The 20802-nt window shown below is 40.5% G+C and overlaps 1 protein-coding gene across 1 annotated transcript in view; it reads left to right on the forward strand.

Moving 5' to 3' along the window:
* The window catches only part of EXOC5 (exocyst complex component 5), a 45915-nt gene that overhangs the window by 11903 nt on the left and 13210 nt on the right, over positions 1-20802 (forward strand). The window contains exons 2-11 of the mRNA XM_048855209.2: positions 3929-4023; positions 5328-5475; positions 7373-7567; positions 13956-14020; positions 14425-14453; positions 14604-14713; positions 14984-15028; positions 15150-15290; positions 17021-17103; positions 18340-18549. Of these exons, the coding sequence (XP_048711166.1) occupies positions 3929-4023; positions 5328-5475; positions 7373-7567; positions 13956-14020; positions 14425-14453; positions 14604-14713; positions 14984-15028; positions 15150-15290; positions 17021-17103; positions 18340-18549 (1121 nt within the window). The remainder of the gene's footprint in view (positions 1-3928; positions 4024-5327; positions 5476-7372; positions 7568-13955; positions 14021-14424; positions 14454-14603; positions 14714-14983; positions 15029-15149; positions 15291-17020; positions 17104-18339; positions 18550-20802) is intronic.

Here is a 20802-nt window from a genome sequence, read left to right on the forward strand (position 1 = left end):
GTGGTGTGATGCAGCACTGGCTTGCAGAATCTCACTGAATCTGTCATCCCAAGTCCTCTTCTTTCTCCTTCTTATCTCTTCTCAGGCACTCTGTGGGTGTGGAGGCCGAACCCTCAAGACTGCTACCATAGCAGCTACAAATAAACACACCCATTGTCAGTTACCATCGTCAATGGAAAGCGAAAGTTAAGATTCAGAACTCCCTTCCCTTGTTGTGCTAAAGTTTTAAGCAAGTTTTATGCTCACTGACACTTCTGCTTCAGAACGCTTGTGCACGGTGCCACTTTATGGTTGCCAACTCTCCACTATTGGCCTGGAGTCTCCAGGAATTAAAGATTAATCTTTAAAGATTATGTTGTGATTAAATCTCCAGGAATATGTCCAACCAAAATTGGCAATCCTCTGCCACTTGCAGCACCAGCCATGGTGAGAATGGCCTTCCAGGAATGAGGAAAAGGGGAGGGAATTGGTCAGTTACATGAAATGACAAGTATAGGGCAACGGCACTGAATACTGGCCCCATTTTCCATAGGTGAGAGTGATTTTAGCTCATATCTCACTCCTGAGGGTGACAAAGACACAGAGCACACAGCTGCTGCTGGTGACCTGAAGCTGCCTGGGCCTGTGTGCTGTTAGCCTGTGTACTGCAATGGTGCCTGCCGAAGTTATTGCCGACTAGTGGGGAAAGTGTCCTAGTGGAGAGGAAGAAAAAGGCTGCCATCCCTTGAAACCTTCTGGAGAGGATAGCAGAGTACTTCCATGAAAGTTTCATTGAGATCTCTCGGGAGGATTTAAGGGACATACCTGTGTAAATAAACAAATTGCTCTACACGCCTTCACTCCCCCCGCCTAACTCTACAGGGGAATGAAAAGCAGATAACTCTACTTCTTGTTTTACTGCTCCCTCTTCTAGTACAAATAAATTAATGAAAAGTCGATAGTTGTGTCATGTTAAGTTGGAGGCTCCATCAGTAAATCATTTTCATGGAAAATACATTTATACACTTCCCCCGCATTGGGCTCACCTGTGTGTGTGACTGCTGGGCCTGACTGGACTGTGGTTGAGTCTCAAACAGGTCTTGGCTCACATCATAGCGAGATCCCCCGGTTGCATATCCCTCATCATCTTCCACCACCTTCTTGTCCTCACTGTTCAATTCAGGTGCCTGTGCCTCAGGCTCCTGGGAGGTTCAGTACCAATGTAGACACAAGAACAAATGGATATAAACTGGTCATCGGGAAGTTTAGACTTGAAATTAGACGAAGGTTTCTAACCATCAGAGGAGCGAAGTTCTGGAACAGCCTTCCAAGGGAGGCAGTGGGGGCAAAAGACTATCTGGCTTCAAGATTAAGCTCGATAAGTTTATGGAGGAGATGGTATGATGAGATAACATGATTTTGGCAATTAATTGATCTTTGACTATTTGTGGTAAATAGGCCCAATGGCCTGTGATGGGATGTTGGAGTGGAATCTGAGTTACTACAGAGAATTCTTTGCTGGGTGTCTGGCTGGTGAGTCTCGCCCACATGCTCGGGGTTCAGCTGATCCCCATATTTGGGGTTGGGAAGGAATTTTCCTCCAGGGCAGATTGGAAGAGGCCCTGGAGGTTTTTTGCCTTCCTCGGCAGTGTGGGGCACTTGCTGGAGGATTCTCTGCACCTTGAAGTCTTTAAACCATGATTTGAGGACTTCAATAGCTCAGACATAGGTGAGAGGTTTATTGCAGGAGTGGGTGGGTGAGATTCTGTGGCTTGTGTGGTGCAGGAGGTCAGACTAGATGATCATAATGGTCCCTTCTGACCTTAAAGTCTGTGAGTCTATGAAGTATCAATGGTGGTCTGTGGGGTGGTGATGGGGTCTCTGCCAAGTATGGTATGCAGCTTTTTGTAAAAGCGGAGTTCTGCGGCTCAGCACCAGATCAGCTATTGGCTTCCAGTATGACTGCTGCAGTTCCTTCACGTTCACGCACAATTTGCTTATAGATGTCCACATTTCTACTGCTGGTCTGTAGCTGTGCCTGTAAAGCCTCTTCTCCCCACAGGCCCAGGAGATCCAATATCGTAGAATATCAGGGTTGGAAGGGATCTCAGGAGGTCATCTAGTCCAACCCCCTGCTCAAAGCAGGACCAATCCCCAACTAAATATCTCCTGTCTACTCCAAGCAAGCGCATCCAGATCCTTTAGCTGGCATGCTCAGCTAGTTATACACAATAATGGAGACTGCTAGGTGTGCTTGCCCAGCTGGACAGTCATTTCAAAGCATTTCAAAAATTTGTGGAGCTTTAAAACCATAGTGGTGGGGATTGACTGCTGGTCTCCATAACCCTGAGCAGTGGAGTTCATTGTAAGCAGAGCGGTCAGTGTCGGGCACTGTGGAACAGTTGCTGGAGGACTGTTAGGATCGACAAAGGTAGTGCAGTGTTTGTGCTCACACTGCATCAACCTCTGTATATTGACCATGGCACAACGCTGGTTAGGGCGGTGATGTTACTGTTACTGCATTGCTGTAAGGAGACGCTTACATCAGTGGGAGACGCATTTAAGTGAAGACACGTGCACAACTTGGTCTCTGCAAGGTGGCTTATGTCAACTGAATTTTGTAATATAGACCACGCCTCGAACTTGAAAGGCAAAGGCTCCTAACTCACAGTATCACTTAAGTGCCATGTGGGAGGGGAGGAGCTTGTGTGTTCTGTCAGATGACACATTTCAACATGTAAAGTCTGTGTCAGTGTATTAAAATGTGTATTTAGAGCTTTTCTGTTTACTTCTGGATAGGTCACAGCATTACTCTGGTCAGAATTTTGGGAGTTGCTATTTAAGGTCTTGGACTAGTGCCAAAATAACTTAGCTAGTTTGAGCAACCAGAAATCATTTTAATGCGTCTGATGAACTAATAGTTGGAAAGCAGACATTTCTATTTCAAGTATCAAACATTAAAATTCTACTTTCCTTCTACTTTTGTTCTGACTCTATTTGAGTGACTATTTCAAGATATGTTAGTATCCGATGAAGTGAGCTGTAGCTCACGAAAGCTCATGCTCAAATAAATTGGTTAGTCTCTAAGGTGCCACAAGTACTCCTTTTCTTTTTTAGAACTAATACTATACATCATCTGAAAGCTTTCAAATGGGATAAGGGAAGATCCTGATCCTATGTATGTTACTGGGCCTATAAAGGGTTAATGTTGAACTCTTGGGATTCATGAGACTGTGGCTGCTAATATAGCACTGGGGTAGAAATGGTGAGTAATATACTGATTTAAAGAAGGGTGGGTGTCACTAAATTGTGTATTTTTCAATATTTTTTATAAGATTAACTGTTTTTTAAAAAAAGAGAATTGCAAGTTTTAGTTAGTGGGAACTGCATCTTAATCGAATGAATGGAGAAATAATCTGTCTTCCCTCCCATTCACTGTTGCGTAATGTCTCCGGCAGGTACAGCATTTGTTTTTATGGGAAAGTTATTTTAGTAAATTTGTATTTTAGCTGTCCAAGTATGTTGTCCTTTTTAAAAAACGATAATTGGCATTCTCTGCTTTTGTTGAAATTAATCACACTGTCCACTTTGCTCTTTTTTGTATCCTTCCCTTCCCTCTGGTCTTTTTGTCTCCTCTGGAAACAAGAAGAGCCAGCACCCTGTTAACAGTTAGCTCTTCGCAGACCACCAGCAATTGTTCTGTGGATCACCAGTAGCGCACAGACCATAGTTTGGCAATCTTTGAATTAGATGTTCAGTATACCATTCTTATATGGTTTGTAGATTTGTAGATTAAATATATAAACAAGAAAGGTGATGGTTACTGTCAACACTGTGTATGGCCTTTATTGCAACGGAGTTTTTAACGACTTTCGTAATGATGTGAAAACTGCAACTTAGTAAATTACCCACTGTGGCACATTGTAAAGAGTCTTTATTCTGTGTCTAGGAGCCTTTTGTGGCAGATGAGTACATTGAACGCCTGGCATGGCGAACTCCTGGAGGAGGTTCCAGAGGTGGCGCAGAAGCTTTTGATCCCAAAAGGTAAATGAAAATGTATAATTTGTTTTAACAATCTTTAATTATTCAAATTGTTTTTTACATCTGTAACAGAGCTATGTGCAGTGTCGGCATGTATCCAAGAAGATCTCCAACTGGGAGAATTGCTAAAATATGTGACCACAAGCCAGATTTTTAATGAACTTTCAGAACAATTTTATTTAGGGAAAAAAATATAGCAGTAAGAAATGAGCAGGGAAATCCCTTTTTAAATAAAAGGGAATGGCTTCTACTTGGCCTCATGCTTTGACAGTGGTAATTTTTTTCCGGTCAAGAGGGAGAGTTGGGTTGAGGAGTGTCCTTAGGCAACAAGGCCAGCCTTCTTTTTCATGTGTTAATAACTTTAATCACCAAGTAAAGTCAATTAAGTAAAAATTCTATGCAGCAATACCCTTGGGGGGGAGGGGAGTGAAAATATTCTGTACCACTTTGTTTTTTATACGATGGAGCATTGTTGTGTCTCAGCATCTTCCACAAAATATTCATATTCATTTGTTACCCTGGTCAGCATGGGGAAGGCCATGTTGGCTTAAGCAATTTTGATTTTCTGATATGTTGAAAAGAATCCATGTTTCAATCAGTGCTGTTCATTATGACTTTACTCTCACCAGTGCTGTTCTTAAAGCCATCACTGACTAGAGTATGAGTATTTTGGGGGTGGGTGGGTGTCCCTTCTTCCTTTTTTAGTCACAATTTAGGAGTGCTCAGTAGGACTCAATTTAAGGTATACCTAAATTAACTTGGATTAAGTTAGAGCACAATAGCTATTCCTGAATAATTCCATGTGTGAATACCCACATTCTGGATTAAGTGTTCTACAGTAGATCAAGCTAAGAGTTCCCTGATCTTTCATTTGTCTTTTGTTATTAGGGTTAGTCCTGTGACTGTTTTATTCCTTACATTTTTCACCTTGGTGAGAAGGCCTAGTGTTTGTCTACATTAGGAATTTTTGCACTGGTGCAAGAAAACCATTGTAAAAATCCCTAATGGAGACAAGTCCTTGGGCTAGTAAGTGCCTGGCATTTTTTTTCCAAGCTGCTATATCTATATCTGTATAAAAATATGAAATGCACAGGTGTAAGAGCTATAAATGTAATTTAAAAAAAAGCCAGAAGCTTCAGTTCTACAGAGATTGATACCTTAGGTTCAATCACTAGCCAAAGAAAGCTTCCCACTTCCTGCAGATGAGTGGGTTTCTTAGGCCTGTGGCTTTAATACGTTTTTACTGTAGTAAGATAAACCTTTTCATACTAAAATCTGCTTTATCAAATCATCATTTTTTAAATCAGATTATTAGAAGAATTTGTAAATCATATCCAAGAACTACAGGTAATGGATGAAAGGATTCAAAGAAAGGTGGAGAAGTTAGAACAGCATTGCCAGAAAGAAGCCAAGGAATTTGCCAAGAAAGTACAAGAGCTGCAGAAAAGCAACCAGGTAAGAACTAAGGTGTATAGTCAGTATTAAATTATAAAAGCTATTGAAAAATGTGTTATCCTATACAAAAATTCTCAATACTGTGGGACCATAATTTGCAATCAGATCTCTGTAAACAGTTCTCTTTAAAAAAAAAAAAAGAAAAAAAAAGTGTGTGTGTGTCTTAGTCTTATATGTAAAACAGGTCTTTACTTCAGGGATTGCTGGGCTCTTCAACCCCTGCGGGAGGTATTGGCAACTGCAGGGGTTCTCATGAAGGCCATATGTTCAGTCACTGTGCGAGTAGCTTTAGCAAGACCAGCTCCTCTTCGTTCCTTGCTGGGAGCCTCTGCAACAAACCAAGAGCTAGGAATTCCTCCCCATTCTCCTGGGAGTTGTTGGCAACTATCTACTAGGGGAGAGGACTAAATGGGAGGAAAATAATATCTTTTAAATGCAGTACTTAAACTGTAGTTGCTAATGGCTATGTACTAGAGTGAAACCCATTTATAGTGGAGTGAAGCTTTGTTGAGTAGCAAACCCTGCCCTGCTTTCTAGAATGTATGAGGACTGGTATGTTTCCACAGTGAAGTGAGTGCAAGGGCCAGGTGCCAATATTCAGCCAGCCATGTCAAGTATTTGGAGCATAATTATGTAAGAATTAAAATAGTGATGAACAAGAGTCACCACTGCTATTGAGCTGCTCAGGAACATGCAGAACACAAGGTAGGGGTATCTTTCTGTCAGTGTGTGCAACTCATTGCCATGGGATGTTGTGAAGGCTAAAAGCATAACTGGGTTAAAAAAAGAATTAGATAGCCATTAATGGACCTGTCAATGAACTTATTAGCCAAGATGTTCAGGGATCCAACCGTGAACCCACCATGCTCTGGGTGTCCCTAAACCTCTGATTGCCAGAAGGTGGTTTTGCCAGTCTTGTTCAGTTACTTCCCTTTGAATCATCTGGCACTGACCATTATCAGAAGATAGGATACTGGGTTATTATGGGCATTCTTATGTCTTCACAAATCCAAATTTTGGGTGCTAGTCTGGGATGTGAGTATCAGTCAACTAAGAATAAAATTATAAAATGTGAATCTTATTTGCAATATCTTATGCATAACTGAAAATGTTCATTTTCAAATCATATACATACAAAGTCTGTATGTATGTGTGTGGATTTGGCCCCATATCTTTTAGCATAGAGAAAGACAAAGTTTAGGGTACAATACACATTTGTAACTAAAGTCACATCAGGTTTTGGTACTTTACAAGTTATTTTTGGTATTTTACATAAATATCTCTGCTAAAAGATATGGGTCCGGGTCCTCAGCTGGTGAAAATCAACATAGCTTCACTGATTTCAGCAGAGCTACATCAGTTTACATCAGCTGAGCATTGGGCCACGACCTGTTTTATTAGTTTTAAAATACTAAAATTCCAGGTCGGATTATAGACTATTGCCTTTCATCTTCAGTGTTTGCTTATATCAGTGTTTCTCAACCTATTTACCATTGTGGACTGCATAGGCAGCTCGTTGTGTTATGTGGGCTGAATCCACACGATATATATATTACCTGTATGGCTCTGAGGATGTCACATGGGCCACAGCTGTGTGCTGATTGGGCTGGAAACCAGCCATGGGTTGAGAACCACTGGGTTATATGGCTCTTCAGAAAAGCGTAAAGCAAGTAAGTGAACACTGGGCAACTAGGGGTACACTCTAAATGAAGCATATATCTCTTTTCCCATCACCGGAGTTCTCTCCTGCTCTGAGAGCACTGAGCTTGTAATTTAGGTGTCCAGTTTGGTTTGCTTGTCATTCTGACTGATACTAGATAGAATTGATTGTTTACTTTTTTTAAGTACAGTAAGTGGAAAAATTGGGTATTTTATAGGCATGTCTGTGTTCTCCCAGGTTGCCTTCCAACATTTCCAAGAACTAGATGAGCACATCAGCTATGTAGCAACTAAGGTCTGTCACCTTGGTGACCAACTGGAGGGGGTAAACACGCCACGGCAACGGGCTGTGGAGGCTCAGAAACTGATGAAATACTTTAATGAGTTTCTGGATGGAGAGCTGAAGTCTGATGTTTTTACAAACTCTGAAAAGGTAAGAGCTGTCAGCGGGATAAAAGCAGTTCAAAGCAATAAGCAGTGCTGCCCTAATTACAAGCTGCTACCATGACTTACCATGGTCAAACTTCAAACCAGTGAGTGACTGACTTCTTAAAGTTTCATTGTTCTGAAATGTAAATTAACAACACTAGCCTGCAGATTGCTGATAAAGCATTTGTATTCAGTGGTTCTTAATTTGGCAGTGTTGGCATTTTTCATTTTATGAAATTATAAGAGATTTGAAAAATGCTGAGAGGGCAGCTTTAGAATGCACACAGAAATCTCTTGCTTTTTTTCTTTGAACCCCTCCCTCACTTCAATTCTACCCAATAATCCATAAAGTTTTTGAACACAACTTCTGAGATTTTGTTGTGCTGGGCCAGTTTACTGGCTGTGGATACTTGTAATTGGAGTGTCCTTTTGGGCTACGTACAGCATATGGTGGTGTGTTCTCTCCCCTCACCAAGATTTGGGCGAATTAGGCATGAAAGCTGAGTTACTTCTTAAAAGAACTGAAAAGAAGAAAGTTTCTAGTTGTCCTTCCTTACAAAGATCACTGTGAAAGCATAAATCAGTGTAAACTGACCAGTGGGACTGAAAGGAACAAACTGCAGAAGTGGAGCCCAGCTGCTGCAGGAAACAGGATACAGAGAGAACTCCATGCAGTATGTAAAATGAATGTTACATTTGAGATGTATCCCAAAGAATCATCACACTAACCCAAAGTACTGTGCATGGTGTGCATGGTGGATAGGAGTTGCTACATTTGGGATGGAAAAAATTAATTTTGCAGGCCTGGCAAAAATGTTAAGGATGGCTGGCTCTACTTGAAATACATCGTGTGGGAGAGATGTGAGTCATAGCTCAGTGTTAATAGTCATCCCCTTACTGCTTAGCTGAAAACATATCATAAGGAAATTAGAAACTAACCATTTCATATGTCCATACTCCGTAGCAGCCAGTTGCACAGTGTTGTTTGAATCATTGTGGGTATACAGTAATTGGTGGTTGGTACTCAGCATTAATCAGTGAGATTGTGTGAAAAAGTGCTCCTGTCTTTCAAGAAAAATGAGAAGTGGTTTAAAGTTTAAATAAATAAATAAATAAAAAGCATCACAAGCAGGCAAAATCTTTTCCAGATCTGTATATAAAAGTTATTTGTCAAAATGTTGTAACTTTCTAAGCTAGACACAAATAAAACGTGCATACATTTTTTTAAAAAGGTGCTTACCATTCTCCCCCATATAAAATCCCATGTAGTAACATGGGATTTAAATAGAACAGCGCAGGTTAGAATAGTTACTTTTCAGCCTACTACAGTAAGTGTCATTGTTAAGTAGCTAGTATTTTCATGCCGTTTATAATTAGAAGTTCCGTAGCACTTTCCGCTGGAAGATCCCAAAATATTTGAATAGATTTTTAAGGTGGAGAAAGGATTTGACGAACATGAATTAATTCTAACACCACCTGGTGAAGTAGGATCCACATCTTACAGATGTGGGTGTGAAGGAGAGAAATGAGGCAGAGGCCAAACTATTTGTTTTAGGCCACAAAGGAAGCCTGTGGCAGAGCTGGGAGTAAAAACTAGGTTTTCTAGGTACAAGTAATCCTATGTAGATACCATGTAAGTCTGGTGCTTGCATATTGATTGTGCTCTGTAACTTTAACATTACTTCCTTATTCAAATCATAAATAGAGATAATGTTTATAGGAATAAGGGAGAACCTGCTTAGATATATGCTTTACCATCACCCTGTACCCACAACAATTTAAGTCCAATTCTGTGTGCGCTCTAAAAATAAAATATCAATAGTTTTGTCTGTTATATGATCTGTTAAATGTCTTTGTACGTATCACTGCTAATGGCACCTCCTGGGTTGCCCTTGCATTATCCCCACATAAGTGCAGAGTTTACTCTAACATTTTTACCACAGTTAAAATAATTTCTTTCTTGGACACTTAATGATTGTGCCTTGGTGATTTCCCTGTAAATAAGTAAACCTTATTGCCTTATTGACCTCATGCTTCCAAATTCTTTCCTGAAGTTGGATTTTTTTCTCTTTTCTACGTTTGGATTGTTCTTTCAGTCTTGCCACTTTTTAACTACTCTGCATAATTCTCCCACATTTTTATTTCTGTAATATTGTATCTCTGCTTTGCAGTCTCTTCCCCAAACTGTATGTATCCAATTTCTTCAGCCTCTTTATGAAGGCATATCTTCTGTTCCTCATCACTTCTGTTGCCCTGCTTTCGAGGGAATGGTTAACCAATCCTCTTTCTGTAATGAGAAGCCTATAAGTGAGCAAAGTGCTCCAGATGTCACTTTTCTAAAGATGGATAAAATAATCACCTTCTTAGTTTTATCAGATATACCCAGATTAGTGTTTGCTCTTTATGCAACATCATTGCACCATGTGCTCATGTTTAATGTGTTTGCTGTCATCTTCAAATCCTTCTCTGCATTACTGCTCTGTAATCAGCATTTTGCTGTTTTGTCCTTTACATGGATTAAAATATATTACCTTGAATTATTTATTAAAACTTCCTCCTGTTTATCTGTCCATATTTTTCTAAATTCTTAAGGTACTTCTAGTCTTTAACTTTTTTTTTATAGCATCTGTATTTATTTAGATTTAACACAGTTCATTGAGGTCTGATTTAATTAAAAACTAAATATGTGGATTGAAGTAGAAGCCATGGAAAATTGATTTGTTATGGCTGTATTGTACACAGGTGTTATTGAATTCTGGACCTTCGCTTAAGAAGTTGGTTAATTGTGCAAAAATAAAAATATTTGTATGATTGTAGTGCCTACGAGCCCTCTCCCAGCTCACAAGAACAGAACTGGCAGGGAGACCACATGATGATCATATCTCCTTAATCCTGTCAAATCTAGCATCATTGTTTTGTTGGTGGTTTTAACTAGGGCTGTCAGTTAATCACAGTTAACTCGCAATTAACTACAAAAAAATTAATCGTGATTAATCGCACTGTTAAACAATAAAATGCCAATTGAAATTTATTAAATATTTCTGGATGTTTTTCTACATTTTCAAATATATCTATTTCAGTTACAACACAGAATAAAAACTGTACGGTGCTCACTTCATATTTTTGATTACAAATATTTGCACTGTAAAAATGATAAAATAAATAGTATTTTTCAGTTCACCTCATACAAGTACTGTAGTGCCATCTCTTTATTATGAAAGTGCAACTTATAAATGTAGGTTTTTTTGTTAGATTCATAGATATTAAGGTCAGAAAGGATCATTATGATCACCTAGTCTGACCTCCTGGACAATGCAGACCACAGAATCTTACCCACCCACTCCTGCGATAAACCTCTCACCTATGTCTAAACTATTGAAATCCTCAAATCATGGTTTAAAGACTTCAAGGTGTAGAGAATCCTCCAGCAAGTGACCCATGCCCTATGCTACAGAGAAAGGCAAAAAACCCCCAGGGCCTCTTCCAATCTGCCCTGGAGGAAAATTCCTTCCTGATCCCAAATATGGCGATCAGCTGAACCCTGAGCATATGGGCAAGATTCACCAGCCAGATACCCAGCAAATCATAGAATATCAGGGTTGGAAGGGACCTCAGGAGGTCATCTAGTCCAACCCCCTGCTCAAAGCAGGACCAATCCCCAACTAAATCATCCCAGCCAGGGCTTTGTCAAGCCTGACCTTAAAAATATCTAAGGAAGGAGATTCCACCACCTCCCTAGGCAACGCATTCCAGTGTTTCACCACCCTCCTAGTGAAAAAGTTTTTCCTAATATCCAACCTAAACCTCCCCCACTGCAACTTGAGACCATTACTCCTTGTTTGTCATCAGCTACCACTGAGAACAGTCTAGATCCATCCTCTTTAGAACCCCCTTTCAGGTAGTAGAAAGCAGCTATCAAGCAAAGAATTCTCTATAGGAACACAGATCCCACCCCATCTAACATCCCATCACAGGCCATTGAGCCTATTTACCATGAATATTTAAAGATCAGTTAATTGCCAAAATCATGTTATCCCATCATACCATCTTCTTTAGAGCCTACAAGTAAACTCAGTTCTCCTACTTGTTAAGCCAATCGCTAAGACAAACAAGTTTGTTTATATTTATGGGAGATAATGCTGCCCTCTTCTTACTTACAATGTCACCTGAAAGTGAGAACAGGTGTTCACATGGCACTGTTGTAGCTGGCATTGCAAGATATTTGAGCCAGGTGCACTAAAGATTCATATGCCTCTTCATGCTTCAGCCATCATTCTAGAGGACATGCTTCCATTCTGATGACACTCGTTTAAAAAAAATGCATTAATTAAATTTGTGACTGAACTCCTTGGGGGAAAATTGTATGTCTCCTGCTCTGTTTTACCTGCATCCTGCCATATATTTCATGTTATAGCAGTCTTGGAGGATGACCCAGCACATGTTGTTCATTTTAAGAATATTTTCACTGCAAATTTGACAAAATGCAAAGAAGATGCCAATGTGAAATTTCTAAAGATAGCTACAGCTCTTGACCCAAGGTTTAAGAATCTGAAGTGCCTTCCAAAATCTGAGAGGGACGAGGTTGGAGCATGCTTTCAGAAGTCTTAAGAGCAACACTCTGATGTGGAAACTACAGAACCCAAGCCACTAAAAAAGAAATCAACCTTCTGCTGGTGGCATCTGACTCAGATGATGAAAATGAACATACGTCGGTCTGCACTGCTTTGGATCATTATAAACTCATCATCAGCATGGATGCATGTCCTCTGGAATGGTGGTTGAAGAATGAAGGGACATATGAATCTTTAGTGCATCTGGCACGTAAATATCTTGCAACACCAGCTACAACAGTGCCATGCAAATGCCTGTTCTCACTTTCAGGTGACATTGTGAACAAGAAGTAGGCAGTATTATTTCCTGCAAATGTAAACAAACTTGTTTGTCTGAGCAATTGGCTGAACAAGAAGTAGGACTGATTGGACTTGTAGGCTCTAAAGTTTTACCTTGTTTTATTTTTGAATTCAGGTTTCTTTTGTACATAATTCTACATTTGTAAGTTGAACTTTCATGATAAAGAGATTGCACTACAGTACTTTGTATTAGATGTACTGAAAAATACTATTTCTTTTGTTTTTTACAGTGCAAATATTTGTAACGAAAAATAAATATAAAGTGAGCACAGTGCATTCTGTAATTGAAATCAATATATTTGAAAATGTAGAAAACATCCAAAAATATTTAAATAAATGGTATTCTATTATTGTTTAACAGCACGATTAAAAAAAGTAATTGCGATTACTTTTTTTAATCGCTTGACAGCCCCAGTTTTAACACAGTGGCTAGGATTTTCTTTACACCCCCCACCCTCAAGGTGCCCTCCAGTTCCCAGGGCTGCAAGAATAGAGCTTCCAAAACCATCATGGAGGCATTTTGTTTGGGGCTGTCCACAAACTTCAGCTTTTAAAGGGCTTCAGTAACATCCAGCTGTAATGTTTAAAATTGCAAAAGCTGTGATTTGTATTTTCATAATTTTAACTTAATCTGCCAAAGCTGTCACTAAAATCTGTTCAGCCACCCTTTATCATGACTGACAGTGAAAAGACAAATTATCTTAGTCACCAATCAAAAGTTTTCCTGTCTGTGGGCAAATAGGAGTTTGCAAACTGCTTTAACTGCACTTGGGATATTTTTGTAACTAAATATTGACAAGGGTGTTTGTTATAAGATGTTATTTTATAGCCCCAGGATTAAACTCCCTTTCATCTGAAACATAGCCTCTGCCTCAGAGGAAATAATTTGTATGTGATATCTTCCCCATTCCCCTCCCCTAGCATGATCTTAGAAACTCTCGCCATGCTCTACTTTAATCCTCCAGGCATCGTGTCATGATTGCCCTTTCTAGTTGAAAAAAGTCAGGGTGCAGCTTTACTTGGGACTTATTAGTGCTGCTTCTGACCTGGCTGGAACGGTCACAAGCCACTTTACCCTGGGGTTTAGCAGAACATCACAGCATTGCTCTGACCTTTCTAGTTCAGAAGTGGGAGATTGAGCTCAATCTTGAATTCTGATCCCTTGCACACTGTAACATTGCAGTAGCACTAGACACGTAAGCTAGCGGTTTTTAGAGATTTAAGATGCTTTATTGTGACCCTATAACAAAAAGAGGCTTGTGTTTACATGAAATTGTATGAGCGACTAGTAGGGACATGAAGATTGATCTGACCTAATAAAAACATGCTGAGAGTTCTGAAGCAGGTATTACTTTCCATGTGGATACCAAGCAACTTTAAAAAGAGGGGAGGGGGGAAATTGTGAAGAAAAAGAGAAGTCCTACGGCCATAACTTTTAGGGTTGTTTTTTTTAGTAAACTTGTGACTTCCCTCCCCCAACAGATTAAAGAGGCAGCTGATATTATTCAGAAGTTGCATCTGATTGCACAGGAATTACCTTTTGACAGGTAAAATCCAATTCAAACATTTTAAATAATCATTGGAAGAGCTATAACTTTATTGTGTAACTTCAGGGTTTTTTTCGTGGTGCCTGGCCTCAGCTGATTTTTTAAAATAGTTTTTGACATGATGAGTGTATTTAGGATCACCTTTGAACATACACCTCAAAGTACTTGATAAATTTTGCTGAAAACAACCTAATTTGAGTGTACTTATTTCCTTGTAAATTCTATACTAATTTCTTATGGATTTCTTACAGATAAAGCTTGAAACATCATTGTCTTCCTGCTCCATATGTTGTTAAACCCTTAACTACAATTGACAGCAAAAGTGTTCAATTAACATGTTAATACTCGTTTGAATTTTTTTTTGATGTGGGTTTTGATTAATAGTATGTTTTTTGATTTAACAGGTTTTCTGAAGTAAAATCAAAAATAGCAAGTAAGTTTGCTCTCCCATTCAACCAGTTTTGCTCAATCTTAACTTGCGTTGCTTAGTTCTTTAATCTGCTTTTATTGATAACATTCAGCTGTCTTCGTTTTTTTGTCAAAAACTTCCTTGCAAAGCCTGATGAATATTTTTTCTTTTCAGGTAAGTACCATGATTTAGAGTTGCAATTGATTCAGGAGTTTACCAATGCACAGAGAAGGGGGGAAATTTCCAGAATGCGAGAAGTAGCAGCTGTTTTACTTCACTTCAAGGTAAAGACTGAGTTTTTAACTCTAAAAGCACATGATGCATTAGGTACCTGTACCAGAATACAGTAATGAAGCTGATCTAGACTTCTGAAGAAAATGGGTCTGAGAAAGTTCATCCTTTTGATAAATTTTCTGTTAAAACTAAGCAGACCGTTTTCCATAATTGCTGCATTTTCTTTATTTAATTGTCTTTGTGTAATGATAATATTTCACAATACTGTAAGCATAGAAAACAACATGTTTTAATTCTGGGTTGTTTTTTCCATCCCGTAGGGCTATTCCCACTGTGTTGATGTATACATAAAACAATGTCAAGAGGTAACGTTTTTAAAACCAGATGTACCTTTATTTTAGGGTCAATTATTTGTGCATGCATTTTACTATTGTTGATATCTATTGGTTTGGAAATATTACATTGTAATGTGCCTTTAATCTCTAGGGACCTTACTTGAGGAATGATATATTTGAAGATACAGCCATCCTCTGTCAGCGAGTGAACAAACAAGTTGGAGATATCTTTAGTAGTCCAGAGACTGTATTGGCCAAACTTATTCAAAATATATTTGAAGTCAAACTTCAGGTATTTTAAATATGGCATATTAACGTTTGTTGTTAAGAATGAGTAAGACAATTCCTTAAGTACTTCTTGTAACAAAATCCCAAAGAATCTATATTGTTTGTAATATTTTGAGTAACCTTAATCATGGAAAAATCACATTTGATTGCTCTTTTTTAAAAATTACAACTTAAACTATCAATTAAGAATATTAAAGTAGCTGTTTGTGTACTGTAAGCACAATGTAATCAAGAATACATAAAATACAAATATATGCAGACATAAACTGGAAGAATAGATATATTGACTAATGATTCTGGTAATGTCATGCACGTCCTTAGTCTATCTCTGCAGACCCAACATCCAAAATTTGTGGAGAAGAAACATTTATGTTTAGTAAATGTCTTTAATCCTTTCACTCTTGGAATCAGATTTCCAGTGTGAGGCTAGCATCGAATATGCCAGAATAATTTATGACAAGGAATAGGGTCCTATAGCTAATGTATGAAAACCTGCTGTAGCTGAAAATGACAGTCCCTCATTCTGCAAATATTTATACATGTGAGTAAAGTCAGCATGACTACTCACGTGTGTAAAGTCACTTCCCTGTAGGTGTGGAAGATCTTGTTCTTCCTATCTAGAACAGTATTGGCAGAACCTACTCATAAAATTGAAGGTTCCTTAGATTTAATTCTTGGGCTTTCCTTGAAGGAGGAGTGATCCGTTCACTTACGAGCATGTAAGTGGATCTAAATTATTCACTTGTTCATCAGTTGTTCATTTACTCTGTCTGTGTGCTAAGAATGCATGTACACTTCCAGTCTTTTTGCTTTGAAAATCAGATGCTTTGGCACTTATTTCTTGGGTCTTGTGCATAAGCAGTTCAAAGATATTTCAAACAGCAGATGTCTTGCACTTCCAAACTAGTTTTCTTAAACTAAACACGTTGAACTAAAACCCTGGAATTAAATGTAAGATATCTGTAAATTGAGATAAAAAGTAAATATGTATGACTATGTTATATAAGATGCAGTACATTCTTGAGGGTTTATTGTTAAGGCTAAGTTTTAGTCAGGGGTATTTTTAGTAAAAGTCAGGGACAGGTCACTGGCAGTAAACAAAAAATCACTGCCCATGACCTGTCCATGACTTCTACTAAAAATACCCCTGTCTAAAACTTGGGGGGGGGGGGGTGGAGGGGGAGAAGGAAGAGGGCGCCACGGGTGCTCGGGGAGGGGAGGGGGGTGCAGGGTTGGTGAGGCTGGGACAGGCTCCCTATCCAGCTCCTGGGAAGAGGCAACCCTAGCTCCACTTGCTGCTTCCGCTCTGCCCCAAGCCCCAGTTCTGCAGCTCCCATTTCCTGGGAACCATGGCTAGTGGGGGCAGTGCCTGGTTGCCAGCAGAGGTAGCATGTGGAGCTAGGGGAGCTGAGGATTGGGGAGCCCCCCACTCCAGGTAAGCAATATCCCACATCCCAATACCAAGCCCTGACTCCTCCCCGCCCCCAAACTCCTGGGAAAATGGGGAGAGCCCGAGACTTCCCCAGCAGCAGTTGGTGCACCTGACCTAAGGGCTGCCTGAGCTCCTTGGCCAGCCTGACCAGACTGCTGCAGAAGTCACGGAGGTCACAGAAAGTCACGGAATCCATGGCTTCCGTGACCTCCATGACAAACATGGAGCCTTATTTATTGTAGATAATATGAAATGTTGATTTTTCTTATTCTATTAACTGAGATTACGCCTCCATTTTATAGAGTAATGTAAAGGATCATTTAGAAGAACACAGGAAGTCAGATGCAGAACAGTATCTTAAGAATCTTTATGAGCTGTATACAAGGTAGCTATAAATTTGATTATCAACATTTTGTTGTGTCAGTAGCATCTTGTGAAAGGTTCATTTCTTGTTAAGAGGTGGGAAGAAAGGACGAAAATTCCAACTTCCTCTAAAAATTGGACAACTATTTTGCTGCCCATCTGCCTTGACAGTTTTCCTTTTTAAATTGTGTGACCTTTTCAAAAACAGCTGTTGTACTTTTAAAGAAAGTGTCTAGATTTTTAAGGAATCAGAGACTGAAATTATTATTTAGCAAAGTATATAAACACCCTACTCTTGTAATATGAAAAGTGTAATTGACAATTTGACTGCACTTCTCCCATATGTATAAAGCTGTAAGAAAGTTGTGACTTTTGGCGGGGGGGGGGGTCCAAAAGTTGTGGCCACAATTTGTAGAAGTTGTGGTTTGGGGTGCAGGTGTGTGTGTGGCTGGGGTTACAGGACCTAAACTCTTGCTTTGTAACTGACTAGGTGTTGAGTTGGAAGCAGGGCCCTTTACCCTCCACAAGGGTCTGGAGAACCCCCCTGTTCCTCCAATCCCCAGGGTGGGGTAGGGGGGCCCAAGCCCTTGCACCCTAGAGCTGGCCATAACTCAGAAACCCCTAGAGACACTGCGGGTGGTTGGCACTGCTGGGCCTCCCCCTCCCAGCCCTGCACCCTGTGGGAAGCATAAGCTCCTGCCTGGCGCCACTCACTGGGTCCTCCCCAAGTCTGTCCCCCAATGCATTCTGGCAGCTGAGGAAGGCAAAATCCTTGAGGTCACGCAGGAGATACGACTGGTCAGCAGACCCAGCCCACTTCACTGGGCAGAAGCAAAACTTGGCAGCACCAGTGCTAGTGGGGCTGAGTGCAGGTGGGAGCACTTGGTGCAGGGGGAGGCAGCAAGCGGGACGAGCCCCCAGGATTGTGCAGCCCTCATCCACACGGGTCCCAGGCCCCACTGTTGTCCTCCTCCACGTCCCCCATCACTCCCACCATGTCATGATGGAGAGGGGTGGCTGGGCCAAGTTGTGGTGAGTGTTGAAAGATGCAGTTTCCACAACAAAATCACAGCCTGCCATTTTCTTATAGCAGTACATATGTGCATAAATTATACAGAGTTTTTTGTCATTTAAATTTGGTAAGGCTCAGATATCCCAGTCAGGATTGGGATCCCATTGTGCTGGGTGCGTTGCAAACATGTAATACTGTAATTCATACAAATGCAACATTTTTTTTCTCTGTTTCCTTTGCATAAAGAACTACTAATCTTTCAAGCAAATTGATGGAGTTTAACTTGGGTACTGATAAGCAGACTTTCTTGTCTAAGCTTATCAAATCCATTTTCATTTCCTACTTGGAGAATTACATTGAGGTGGAAATTGGTTATTTGAAAAGTAGGAGCGCTATGATTCTGCAACGCTATTATGATTCTAAAAACCACCAGAAGAGATCCATTGGCACTGGAGGGTGAGTTTCTTTTTAAAGAGGGAAAAATATAATAAAGGGCAAAAATACAGTGAACATCACTTAAACTGTACATTGATCATCTGCATAAAAGCTGGCTTCCAAAACAATCGTTATTTTCTGTATTACTTGTGCTGTCACATTATATTACCGTATACTAAAAGGTTTGCTCCTCTGGATACAAAGGAAATGCTAGATAAGTTGAAACTTAAGCCTTAGTGTCTAGCAGACCTTTCTGCACCAAATATAATACTTTTATCTAATATCTTTCTCAGGCTTAGTGTGAGCCTTATTACTGTAATAAGGCTAAAGACTGACACACCCTGAAATAACTTGGCATCACACTACCACCTGTGCAACAGTTGACCACTAAAAGTTGAATAGGAGTAGTTTTTCTGGTGCTTCGGAATTTTTTTGCAAAATATATAGTGAAGAAGCCTTACATTTGAGCCTAGGTGATCAAATTGGACAGACTCAAAGTGGGATCTTTGAAATGTAGACTCTGTGCACAGCTGAAAGTGTGTTAGCAGTTATGCATTCTTTCCTTTTGTTTATGAAGGAATCAGAATTTTTTAATGTGTATGTTTTAAGACAGTCTTGTAAAATCCCACTCATCTGGGGCAAATACAAAGCTTTTGTGGGCGAGTATGACCAATTGCATGATCTAAGTTTTCTCTGTAGTTGTTAGCCCTCATGGCTCCAAAAACAAACTGAATGTACCTAATATTTAAGTTGCCATGCGGTGAGTGCAGCTGCTGTAGTTACACTGTTGGTCTGAAGGAGAGCTCCAATAGGCCCTGCTGGATCCTTCAGCCTCCCTCTCTCCTGAGTGCATAGAGGGAAGGGGATTGAAGACCAGCAGTTGTAATTCCCCGCTCCCCTGGGTCATGTCTGTTCCCTCTTTTATCCCTGCTGACTGGAGCAGGAGTTGGAGTCGCCCTGCTGTTTTGCCCTGTATTCTTCTGCCCAGCTCTGGCAGTTTCATGCTGAGACATAAGAAAGGGAGGAGAAGAGAGTAAGTTCCATAAAATGCTTCAAAGAATCCAGCAGCAGAGAGGGCTAGAGCTGAACTCTTGGTTCTCCTCCTCAGCAACAACCACATGCTTAGATGGTGAGGGTCTGTAGCACCGAATGCGCATAGCCACATTATACGGCTTTATTTCAGGCATCTAAAAGCTCCACAGGGTTATTACTGATCTGGTGTAGCCAGGTTAATCATGGACGACCCTGTGGCTGCTACCAGTCTGTGCCCAGGAAGTGTCCCCTCCTGGTCGCAAGTCCTGTCTTCAGGGCTCAGTGTGCAGGGATTTTATCTCCAAAGTGGTCTGTATGACCAAAAGTGCCACCCGCTGGTGACCAACGATGACTTCAGTCCTCTTAAGCTCAGCTCTCAAATAACACATCCCTATGACTAGAGCCCCGCAAATCTGCGGACATCCCCTTTGTATTCACGGACCATGTTTACAGATTGTCGATCGGCTGCGGATACAAATTTTGTATCCGCGCAGGGCTCTACCGTGGCACAGCAAGTGGAGCAGCTAGGAGGAGGGGTGAGGTGCCTGCCATCAGGAGGGTGCTTGAAACTTAGCTGGGGGACAGAGGCTGAGGCTTCTGCATCTTTGAAGAGCTGCTGTTGAGGTTTACTGGATTTGGTGGGTCACAGAAGAAAACTGATTTGGGGGAAGGGAAGGAAGAGAAAAATAATGACGTGGCAGGAAGAGATCTGATGTTGCAGGGGAGAAAACAAACAGACTGAGATGACTGGAGTGCTGGTAGAATTGGGGGGAGTGTGCATGGAGGTGAGTCTGGGCATGTGAGACTGAGCCAGGGCTGCTTATTGAGTGAATGTTGGAGTGGTATGATTGTCAGGTGCATTGGGGTGTATAAGAGACAGAAAAACTAGTGTGGAAAGAGAGTCCAATGGGAGTTGTGAGTGTCTTAGAGGTGTGTGTTAAGTGTGAGTCTCGGGGTGGGGGAAGGCTCTAAACTCCCACAACAGGATATAAATATACACCATTGAACTCACTGGGAATTACTTGTGTCATGCAGTGGGGAGTATCTAGTCCCTAGGGTGTGGAGGGGCATGGCAGAGTAGTGTGGGTGTGGTCGTGGTTGTGGGATTTGAGGAGTGGGTTGTGCATACTAACGTGTTTGGTAAAGTCAGTAGGTTTTTGTCAGCTCTGGTAAGTTTTTCTTGACCGCTTCGCAAGGTTTTATTTATTTAAGTTTTTACTCAAAATACAGATGTGCACCTAT

This window comes from Caretta caretta, chromosome 6, assembly GCF_965140235.1.
Source record: "Caretta caretta isolate rCarCar2 chromosome 6, rCarCar1.hap1, whole genome shotgun sequence".
In the NCBI taxonomy this organism is placed as follows: Eukaryota; Metazoa; Chordata; order Testudines; family Cheloniidae; genus Caretta; species Caretta caretta.